Raw genomic sequence first — 12,068 nt, 5'->3', positions numbered from 1 at the left:
GCACCATTTTAGGTACAAACGTACAAAGGTACCAACTCTTGGGTATAAAGCAGAAAAATATGAAAAACAAAGTTATAAAGTTAAACATTGCAGTTCTTCATGCTAAAAAGGGATGAGGAAACAAAGAAACATGTTAACAGTTCAACACCACGGTCCACAAGTACCTGGCCATGCTGGACTCACACTCCCCACAATGGCTTGACCCCCGCCCCCGGCTCTGAACACCCATTCTCACCCCTCGCCACCTGCTTCTGCTGTCGACCCCAGCCTCTTTTGGCTGCCTGCTCTAGGAGATGGATGTTGCAGGTTTTGAAAGTACAGTTGATGGAACCTTGGCAAATTGTAGCAGTGCGTCACATAAACGCTGCTGCCACTGTGTGACAGTGATGGAAGGATTGACTGTTTAAGGCAATAAACAAATTTTAAAATGTATAAAGCAATACCATTTATAAACAAACATTCCACACATCTAACTCTTATTAATATTGTTGTTTGAGTTGCTAACCAAGAATGTTGGTGTTACGGTCATTGGATCTCACTATTATTTTGGCTTACCATTGACCAGAAACTGAACTCTACATATTTTGCTACAAGAGCAGATCAGAGCCTTGGAATTTTGCAGTAAAGTATCCACCAAATCCTCAGGCCAGTCCACCATTCGTCAGCCTCAAGTCAGGGGTGTGATGGAATATTCTCAATGTTTCCTTCACCGTTGCTGGAATGAAATCCTGAAAGTTCCTCTGTAACGGATTTGTGGATGTACTGGTTGCATGATCTGCAGCAGTTTAAGGTGACATCTGGTCACCACCTTTTCGAGGGTAACTTTGGAAACACAATAAATGCTGGATTGTTGGTGACACTTATATGAAATAACAATAGTACAAAGCTATACCCTTTGTAAACAAATATTCCACACATCCAAGCTTACAAAGTGAAAAATGCAGGTACTACATTGTTGTTTGAGGGAATAACTTTGGCATTAACATGTGGAGTGGATGATGCCCGAATATTGTTTATGTCAATTTAAGAGCATTTGGAACGAGTTGAGCAGTTCTTTAAAGTTTCAACTCATCAGGAGTACCTTCCTGGGCATTTTATTACCGTATGTAGTGTAGCTACAGCATATGGGAGCTGGCAGATACCAATGTGACCCATATATCCATATCCTCAGGTGTTGCCTGCAACGTGAGGATATCAGTTGTCTGGAACTTAAAACTTAAAACAGATAACAAGAGTGTTTAAAAATATGCAAAAAGGAAGACTAACTTAAAATAAATATTGGCTCTTGGTCCCTTAGAAACAAAGAAGGAAAAAATATCATGGGAAATGAGGAAATGGCAAAGAAAAATATTTTGTCTCAGTTTTCTCTCTGGAAGACACCAGTTACAAGCAGAAATAGTAGGAATTGCAGATGCTGGAGAATCCAAGATAACAGGGTGTGGATAATAAAGTGTGAAGCTGGATGAACACAGCAGGCCAAGCAGCATCAAAGGAGCAGAAAGGCTGACGTTTCGGGTCGACGACACTAATCTGAAGAAGGGTCTCGACCCGAAACGTCACCCCTTCCTGCTCCTATGATGCTGCTTGGCCTGCTGTGTTCATCCAGCTCTACACCTTGTTATCTTACGAGCAGAAATAATGGGAGGTGAGGAACAGATGCAGAAGGAAAAAGGAGACTGGCACAGGGGATCTGAAATAGAGTTGATGCTTCCTAGGGGAATGGACGGACACAGGGAGCTGGGAAAAAGGGAAGTCCAAGGTCAGCAACGATCACACCGACAGACCCGCGCTGCATATGGATTCCTCCTGCTCCGCTCACTTCTTCACCTCTTCGCCCAAGGTATGGGAGCCTAAAAGGAGGGCACGGGTTTAAGGTCAGAGGGGAGAGATACAAAAGGATGCAAAGGGGCAGACCAGTCCTGTCACAGAGAGGGCGGTTGGGAGGCTGGAACCAAGCTGCCAGGGGTGGCGCTACAGTGAGAAGAGCCGTCGAGTTTGGGAGCCTCTTGCTGCCTGTAGCACCCTCGTCGATTCCGGCCGCGGGGTGCTGGCTTCCGCTTCGGTGTCCCGCTGCCATAGGCTCGCGAGGTTGTTAGGGTGGAAGCCGCTGGCGGTTATCGACCCCGGGTCATGGAGCTCCATTCCGGCGAAGTGCTGCAGGCAGTAGTCGGTGTCGCCCTCACGGTCTTGCTCCTGGTGAGTGTGCTCCCTGTGACGATTCACCCCTCTGCTGGCAGCTTCAGCTGTTTGTTGCCGAGAGACATCTCCCGGGGATCAGGATGTGGAATTGTTATAAATGAAGATGAGAAGCACTGGGGGAAAGAAAAGTACCAGTGGGAGAGGTCCACAGGCCCTGTCAGAGTCACCACAATGTGGAATAAAGTATATAAAAGGAATAGCGGGAGCTTGCGACAAAGAGCCAGCAATAATCTGTGTATCTGTGGGGGGAGGGTGGGGGCGAATATCAGTGATAATGGGAACTGCAGATGCTGGAGAATCCAAGATAACAAAGTGTGGAGCTGGATGAACACAGCAGGCCGAGCAGGAAAGCTGATGTTTCGGTCTGGACCCTTCTTCAGAAATGCATGTCAGCCTTCCTGTTCCTCTGCTGCCTGGCCTGCTGTGTTCATCCAGCTCCACACCTTGTTACTTCAGACTCCAGCGTCGGCAGGTCCTACTATCTCTCACTGGCGAGAATATCCTGGATGAGGAGCTTCTAGAATGCTTTTGAGATTAGTTCCAGAACTTACTGCTGTAGCAGCCAAGAGAACAAAAACACAACAAAAACCAAAAGAACTGCAGATGTTGTATATCACGAACAAAAAGAAAGTTGCTGGAAAAGCTCAACAGGTCTGGCAGTATCTGTGAAGAAGGAAAAAAAATAACATGTAACTGATGGTTCTGAGGAAGGGTCACTGGACTCGAAACGTTAACTCTGTTTTCTCCTCCACAGATGCTGCCAGACCTGCTGAGCTTTTCCAGCAACTTTTGTTTTTGAACAAAAACAGAAGTTGCTGGAAAGGCTCAGCTGGTCTGGCAGTATCTGAAGAAGAAAAAAAATTAACATTTCAGGTCCAATGACCTTTTCTCAGAATGGGAACTCTGTTTTTATATTATGTTGGATTAGCTATTGTGTAAGAGAATGCCTCCTGTAGGAGCAGTGACCACAAACTGGTTGAAGTTTTACATCCTGTGTGAAAGAGAGAGGATTGGATCTCAGGCTAGTATTTTGAATTTAAAGTCAATTGTGTGAGTATGACATCCCAGCTTGCTGAAGTGAACTGAGGTATTTGACTAGGGGATTGGTCAATCGAAGAGGACTTGCAAACATCTACGGGGATATTTCCAAATACTGAAACATATTCCTACCAAAATGTAAATTTCCAAGGGAAGGATGCATAGCACTATTAGGGGAGGAAGCTTCAGGATTTTTTTACCTAAATTATTTTATAGAGACATTGAAATTATGATAATTGAATCCCTACAGTGCAGAAACAGGCCCTTCGGTCCAAGAAGTCCACACTGACCCTCTGAGCATTCCACCCAGTCTACACATCCCTGAACCCTACAGGCAATTTAGCCTGACCAATCCACCTAGTCTGCACATCTTTGGACTGTGGGAGGAAAGCAGAACACCCAGAGGAAACCCATGCAGAACGTGCAAACCCCAAACAAACAGTTGCCTGAGGGTGAAATCAAACCTGGGTTCCTAGTGCTGTGAGGCAGCAGTGCTAACAACTGAGCCACCATTTTGGCCTAAAATGAGAATGAATGCTGAATAGTCACCAGCGATGTAAATAGAGCTTTCAGCTGGAGTGGATTCAAAATCACCATTAATGATACAGGGCAATTATCAGCTTGGTCAACCAACCAAGCCTTCACATCCCTGTGTCACTATGGGTAATTTAGCATGGCCAATCCTAACCTTCTTTGGACTGTGGGGGGAATCCAGAGCACTCTGAGGAAAGCCACACAGACAGTCACCCAGGGCTAGAATTGAACCTGGGCCCTTGGCGTGAGGCAATAGCGCTAACCACTGAGCTGTACCTATCATTGTTATTTCGCATAGAAACAGATTCTTTGGTCCAACTTATCTATGCTGATCAGATATCCTAATCTGACAGTCCTATGAGCCAGCATTTGGCCTATATCCGTCTAAACCCTTCCTATTCATGTACCCATCCAGATACCTTAAATCTTGTAATTGTATCCTCTTCCACCACTTCCTTTGACCGCTTGTTCCATACATGCTCCATCCTCCACGTGAAAAAGTTGCCTGAGGTCCTTTTTAAATCTTTATCCTCTCTCATTGAACCAATGCCCTCCAGTTTCGGACTCTTCCATCCTAGGGAAAATGCCTCGGATATTTACCCTTTCCGTGCTCCTTATGATTTTAAAATCCTTTTAAAGTCAGCCCCCACGCCGGGGCGGGGGGAGGAAATCCCCAACATATTCCACCTCTCCCTATAGGTCAAATCCTCCAATCCCAGATTCATCCTTCCAGATCTTTTCTGAACCTTTTGAAGTTTTAACAACATCTTTCCTATAACAGGAAGATCAGAACCAAACTCTGTATTCTAGGAGTGGCCTAACCAATGTCCTGTACAGCCACAACATGGCATCCCAACCCCTGTATCAAAACACTGACCAATAAAGGCAAGTAAACCAAGTGCCTTGCAGGACACCACTGGTCACAGGCCTCCAGTCTGAAAAACAACCACTCTCCCTCTCCTATCTTCAAGCCAATTTTGTATCCAAATGTCTAACTGTCCCAGGATTCCATGTGATCTAACCTTGCTAACTAATCTATCATGTGGAACCTTGCCAAATATCTTGCTGAAGTCCATTTGGACAAAGGCTATCACTCTGCCTTCAATCTTCTTTGTCATTTCTTCAAAAAACACTCAAGTTACTGAAACACAATTTCCCCCACACAAAGCTATGTTGACTCCCTAATCAGTCCTTGCTCTTCCAAATGCAGGTCATCCCATCCTTCAGAATCCCCTCCATCTACTTACCCGCCACTGACATCAGGCTCACCGGTCTATACTTCCCTAACTTTTCTCTACCACCTTTCTGGCTGATGCGGTGCGATTATTTAAATCTCCAGTCTTCCTGCACAACTGTTGACAACGCAGCATCCTCAAGATTTCCCTGAGACTTGAAGGTAATATCTGTCAACTGCCATCACCATTAATTGCATGTGCAAATACTTTCACCTTTTCCAAGCAAAAATAATCTGAGCCCATTTAATCTCTAACAACCATCCCACTTAAGCTTTTTTTCATAGAACAAAAGTGTTGGGGAAACTCAGCAGGTTTGGCAGCAACTGTAGATAGAATAGCTGTTATCACTTTGAATCTAATATAAACTTCAGAACCAAAATCAAAAAAATCACATGTTGCAGACTGTGTCATTGCCATTCCTAGGTATATTCCTGCCTCACTGGCACGACTGAATCCCTGAGAGGTGGTGACCGATAGAAGGGAGGAAGTGGTCTGGGTGTCTTCAAATGTTGGACACTGAAGATCATGAGGTCACATGGCATGAGTCATATGACCAAGAATCCACACGCTGATTGCGTACCCCTCATTCTTCCCCCCCCCCCACCTGAATAAACAGTATCAAATGTTGAGTAGTACTTTTAAAAAGACACCGAGTGTTGTAGGTGTGCAGAATGTGTAGTGGGGAGCTCCAATGTCCAATGGTGGCTCAACATTACTAAAGACAAAGCTGTGTGAGTTCTAAACTACATAGCTGCAAAACCAGCTCTCTGGCAGGTGATGAGGGAACTGACAAAAGGGATAAAGCTGGTTGACTTGGTCCTGAAAAGTCTGCCTGTTGCAGATGCATCTATTTATGACAGTAATGGTATGAATGTGTACCTATAAAGACCATGTATCTTTGATTGTGGACTGGAGTTGGAAAATAATTATTTTGAAACCAAGGATTGCTAAAAAATTATTGCATGCTTTTTGACACTCATTGTAGGTACTGTTGACACAGCTGCTAGTTCAAGGAGTAGCAGGAGAAACAGTGGGAGAGGATGTCCTGCAACAAGTAGCAGTGGGCTGCTGACCAGTTATCATAACAGACACCTTTTGCTTGCAAACAAGTGTGATTGGTTCTCAGGTAGCTGAACAATTTGGGGCTGTGAATAAGATGTGGAGAAACAATCCGTTCTCCACCATCTCAGGAGCTTTGTCTCTTCTTTGCTCAAAACCCAATTTAAGCCTGAGAAAGTCAGTTGATTTTATCTTCAGTTGCTATAAGCTGTAACACACAGGACTTCTATCAAACTCTGTTAAACTGAAACTCTGCATTAAATGAATATATTGTTACTATATGTTTTCTACAATATGGCACAGGAACAGGCTTATTGGCCCACCATGTCTGTACCAACCATGATGCCATTCTAAACTAACCACGGCCACCTGCACATGATCCATACTCCTCTATTCCATGCTGGTTCACATGTCTGTCCAAATGCCCCTTAAATGTTGCTGTTTTAGTGGCTTCCAACATCCCCCGGTGTGTAGCAGGCACCTATCACCCTCTGTATAAAAAAAAAGTCCTTCTTCATGTATATCTTCTTTAAACTTTTCTCCTTTTGCCTTAAAGTTACATATTAAACCTACTATTCGACATTTCCCCCTGGGAAAAAGATTCAAACTATCCACCCTATAATAATTTTATATGCTTCTATCAGGTACCCTTAGCCTTCAATGCTCTAGTGAAAACAATCCAAGTTTTCTATATGATGCTACAACAGAACAGTATTAACCAACTCACTTTAAATGAGAAATTAATGGGTCAAATGCTGTCTTATTGTGATGTACATCATGGTGTTGCAAGAACCACCGAGGGAAAATTGGTAAAGAGAGAAAAGATGTGGGAACATCTCAGCAGAGTCACTGCATCTTGTGGGACCTACAGGAAATCTGTATCCTCTCTCTATCTCATTCTTAAAACTGGGATTTGATAACCTACGTCCTCTTCATTATTGTCCCCAAAGGGTCCTTTCCTATGAGATTATTGAGTAATCTTGTCTCATTGCACATTAACAGGTCTAGAATAGCCTGCTCACAGTTCACCCTAAAATGTGCTGCTGTAAGAACTTGTACAAATACACTCTGAACTCATTTACTAGATTATCCTTGCCAACTCGATTCACCCCAATCTCAATTTATATTGAGGTCACCTGTTACTATTGTGGTACTTTTTCTACAGGCTCCATTTGTTTCTTTGTATATACTCTATTCTGTAGTATGACTGCAGCTAAAGGGCCAGTAAATTTAACCGGCATTGTAAAACTGCAAGAGTCTGCACTGTAACTTAAATAATAAAGTAGTTTTTAGAAACAGGAAAAAGCAATGACACTTGATAACTTTCCCTAACGACTTTCTCTTCAGCAATGTTTCTAACAGCCTCACATTGATATCCATCGTCTGCTCAATGACTTCTTGTCAAACTTTAATAAAGTTATGTGACACAGGTCATTCAGTACATCACACCTGTGTTGGACTTTTTTTTAATGTGTTCTTTATGACCTGGCCAGTGTTTGTCCCTGTGAACAGGTCATTTATGTCTAAGCATGCATGATAACAAAGTGTGGAGCTGGACGAACACAGCAGCATCTTAGGAGCACAAAAGCTGACGATTTGGGCCTAGACCCTTCATCAGAAAAGGGTGAGGGGGAGAGGGTTCTGAAATAAATAGGGAGAGGGGTGAGGTGGATCGAAGATGGTAACAGGAGAAGATAAGTGGAGAGGAGACATACAAGTTAAAGAGGTGGGGATGGAGCTTGTAGAGGTGAGTTTAGGTGGGGAAAGGAGGGGGGGATAGGTCAGTCCAGGGAGGACAGATAGGCCAAGGGAGCGGGATGAGGTTAGTAGGTAGGAAATAGGGGTGTGGCTTGAGATGGGAGGATGGAATAGGTCAGAGGAAGAACAGGTTAGAGAGGCGGGGACAAGCTGGGCTGGTTTTGGGATGCAGTAGGGGGAGGTGAGATTTTGAAGCTTGTGAAATCCACATTGAAACCATTGGGCTGCAGAGTACCCAAACAGAATATAAGTTGCTGTCCCTGCAACTCCCTCCGCCCCCGCAATGGTCAAGCACGCCTTTGACCGTGTCGCCCGCATTTCCTGTAACTCATCCTTTACATCCTGTCCCCGCAATAACCACCAAAAGAGAATCCCCCTCGTCCTTACATACCAGCCCACCAACCTCCGGATCCAACGTATCATCTTCCGACACTTCGGCTATTGGCTATCTGCAATCCGACCCCACCACCAAAGACATTTTTCCATCCCCACCCTTGTCTGTTTCCGGAGGGACCACTCTCCGTGACTCCCTTGTCCACGCCACACTCCCCTCCAACCCCACCACACCCGGCACTTTCCCCTGCAACCACAGGAAGTGCTACACTTACCCCCACACCTCCTCCCTCACCCCCATCCCAGGCCCCAAGATGACTTTCCACATCAAGCAGATGTTCACCTGCACATCTGCCAATGTGGTATACTGTATCCACTGTACCCGGTGTGGCTTCCTCTACATTGGGGAAACCAAGCGGAGGCTCGGGGACCACTTTGCAGAACACCTCCGCTCGGTTCGCAATAAACAACTGCACCTCCCAGTCGCAAACCATTACAACTCCCCCTCTCATTCCTTAGACAACGTGTCCGTCCTGGGCCGCCTCCAGTGCCGCAGTGATGCCACCCGAAAGTTGCAGGAACAGCAACTCATATTCCGTTTTGGAACCCTGCAGCCCAATGGTATCAATGTGGACTTCACCAGCTTCAAAATTTCCCTTCCCCCTACTGCATCCCAAAACCAGCCCAGCTCGTCCCCGCCTCTCACCTATCCCCTCCTCCCACCTCAAGCCGCACCCCCATTTCCTGCCTACTAACCTCATTCCGTCCCCTTGGCCTGTCCATCCTCCCCGGACTGACCTATCCCCTCCCCACCTACACTCGCCTCTACTGGCTCCATCCCAGCCTCTTTAACTTTTCTGTCTCCTCTTCACCTATCTTCTCCTGTATCCATCTTCGATGCGCCTCCCCCTCTCTCCCTATTTATTTCAGAACCCTCTCCCCATCCCCCTTTTCTGATGAAGGGTGTAGGCCCAAAATGTCAGCTTTTGTGCTCCTAAGATGCTGCTGGCCTGCAGTGTTCATCCTGCTCCACACTTTGTTATCACAGATTCTGCAGCATCTGCAGTTCCCATTAACTCTAAGCATACGTGTTTTCTGCCACATTTCCCAACATAGCAATAATCATTGGATTTCAAAATTAATGAATTGGTTGTGAAGTTTTTGAGACATCCTGAAGTTATCAAATGTGTACGTATAATCATTTTTAAAAAGTGTTTCTTTTCCCAATTTCTGTAATAAAATCCTAGATTTTATTTGGTAAATTGGTATAGCCTGATTCTTCCCAAATTTTTCCAAACCTCCCTTACAAAATAGATCAATCAGTGTGCATGTATTAAACCAGATTGAAAAATCATATTGCTGATCACAGCTGTGTTAAGAACAAAATGAATGCGCTTCATTAGATTATCACAATATACCAGTCAACACATATTGCAATATTTATCAATTGTCACATCTTTTCACAGATTTAACATTTATGCTTTGTGATGCAATAATAAGAATGCACTATTTGAATCTCATCTAAAAGTCAATAATTTTTAGTCAACGATCAATCTAAAATACTATATTTTTAATAGTGGAAATTGGCAGCAGTACTTTATGACCTTGGAATATTAATTTTGGAGCTTCTTTTGAATGGAATCTGTAATAATTGTCATTGTTTGGTTCACCTGTGCCTTGATAGCTTTTTTGAATTTTTTTTGAGCTTTAGTAATGTTCAAAATGTGCACTGATTTCTCTTCAAATGCGTCCTCATGTTAAAAGGATATGTTATTCTGACCTTCTGATGAGAAAATAAAATCTCAAAGCTCAAAAAGTACTGTAAGTCTCTATTCTTAACTTTGTAATTGTTAAGAACACTTTTCCCCGATCCCAAATTAAATCAATTTCAGGATTGATCTGATTCTTGTTGATGTGAAACCGTCCTGCAGGAATGAAAAAATATAATGAAATATGTCTAATGAACTGTCTATCTGAATTGTACGACCCTCTATATCCGTAATGTCACGTTGTATATTTTACAACTTGATTTTCTGTCTCTTTTGCAGCTGTTGTTCACTGCACACTTGACTGCTGTTAAAATGCCAAACCTCAGCCTTGGAGAGAAAGAAAAATTTTTTTTAAGTCCAAATTCTGGCAGGAAGGAATTGTTTCCTAGTATTCATGATCCTCCCACTAAAGAACTGTCTGTCATTGTCCCATCTTATAATGAAGAAGAAAGATGTAAGTTTTCCTGACAAATACATAGATTCTTGACAAGACCGCAATTATAATGTGTTAAACTGGATTTTCGCTTCAGTTTTCAGAAGATGTAAGTTTCTGACTTCTAGGAGTTAGTAATTTTCTAAAAATAGAATTAATTTGGTGTCAACCATATCAGCGGAAAGCAATCTTTTCTCTTGAATCAAAAATAGTAAGTTCAATTTCCATTCCAGAGACTTGAGCACAAAATCTCTGACATTCCAGTGTTAGGGAATGTTGTACTTTGTATTTTTCTGCCAAAAAATCTGCTAAATAATGTAATGTATTTTAATGTGTGTCCCAGAAATAAAAGAACAGTGGTTGTCATGCATTGTTGAGCCACGTATTCATCGGAGCAATGAAATTCCATGTTCTGACTTTATTGCCACTGTAATTTGCTTGGTTTTTTTAAGAATTGCTCCTGGAATGTAGACACCAATTTGACTAGAATTATTTTATTTTCAATCTTTTAACTTGAACCAATGGTGTCAGGATATCCTTTGACTAAGAAAAAAAATCTCGTTTTCCTCCTTATAGGATGGTCTCCATTTTATATCTTCAAGAACCATCCTGACTGATGATGCCATGCCACTGGTCATGTGCAGCTTTAACAGATAATGCGTTCTGGCACTTTTCTACCTTCCTTCCCCAAAAATAGTTCATTTTAATTTCTACTTTTACAATATTTGAATTCACTAGGAAACTACATTGATAGTTTCCATTGCAAAGATGCCATTATTTGGTTACCATGTAATCAATATAATTTAAGCTAAAGTATCTTGTTCCACGATCTTTCACACATTGAAATCATATTAGAGGCCTTGGTCACAGTCTAAATATTGCTAATCTCCTCACTTTTGTTTTATCTAATTTCAGTACCTCTGATGATGGATGAGACGTTAGAATATTTAGAACAAAGACAGGTATTGATAATTTTATTCTCTCAGGCCAACTGTAATTTGTGGATTTGAATGACTGTGCAATATGAAAGCACACTGTCTTTCTTAATTTTGTTGTCTCATAGGAATAGTAGAATGTGTTAAATGTTACTTTTTACTTTGGGAAAATATATCACTTTTAAACAATAATTGATGAGAATTCTGTGCAAAACTTTGTGCTTTGCTCTGGAAAGTGTGTTTTGAAATTTTATCTTGAAATCCCTTCTTTGACCACCGGAAAAGATTTTGCATTACTTTATGAATGTTTTGCATCGTGCTTTGGACGAACACATTTGCAAGCTTTTTTGTGGGCATATCCTAGCAAAAGTTTCAGTAAAAACTTTAGCTGCTTAAATGTAAAATATTACTGTTCTCAAGACAAGAGTTCACGGTATGGAGACTAATATATTATCATCGATTCAGGATTGGATAACACACAAGACAGCCAGGATTGATGGGTCTTTTCATATCGCAAAGGCACGACTAATGGAGTGCAACAAGGATCAGCCCTGGTGTCTCAGCTACTTACTATCTATACTAATGATTCAGGAGGAAACAAAGTGCTGATGAGACATAAATAAGTGGAAGGACGTGATGATGAAGACAATTTGAATAGGTTGAGTGAATGGGCAAAAACATGGGAGATAGAGTTCAATGCAGAAAGGTGTGAGGCAGACTATTATTTAAATGGGGGGGGGGGGGAGAGAGAGAGAGAGAGAGAGACTCCAAAAGT

At 42.6% G+C, this 12,068-nt stretch overlaps 1 protein-coding gene across 3 annotated transcripts in view; it reads left to right on the top strand.

Annotated features, from left to right (window-relative positions):
* Positions 1 to 1,766: 1,766 nt before the first annotated feature.
* Positions 1,767 to 12,068, top strand: part of alg5 (ALG5 dolichyl-phosphate beta-glucosyltransferase) — a 35,438-nt gene continuing 25,136 nt past the window's right edge. For 2 of the 3 annotated variants that reach the window (XM_048532407.2, XM_048532406.2), the window contains exons 1-3: positions 2,048 to 2,196; positions 10,205 to 10,379; positions 11,274 to 11,320. In XM_048532407.2, coding sequence (XP_048388364.1) covers positions 2,131 to 2,196; positions 10,205 to 10,379; positions 11,274 to 11,320 — 288 coding nt within the window. In that variant the 5' untranslated portion in view covers positions 2,048 to 2,130. Of the gene's footprint in view, positions 1,841 to 2,047; positions 2,197 to 10,204; positions 10,380 to 11,273; positions 11,321 to 12,068 lie in introns of those variants that run through there. The other variant, XM_048532409.2, reaches the window with a different exon arrangement.

Source organism: Stegostoma tigrinum, chromosome 6 (assembly GCF_030684315.1).
Source record: "Stegostoma tigrinum isolate sSteTig4 chromosome 6, sSteTig4.hap1, whole genome shotgun sequence".
Taxonomy (NCBI): domain Eukaryota; kingdom Metazoa; phylum Chordata; class Chondrichthyes; order Orectolobiformes; family Stegostomatidae; genus Stegostoma; species Stegostoma tigrinum.
Note: the sequence above shows the minus strand (reverse complement) of the source record. Positions and strands in the feature narration are given on the sequence as shown.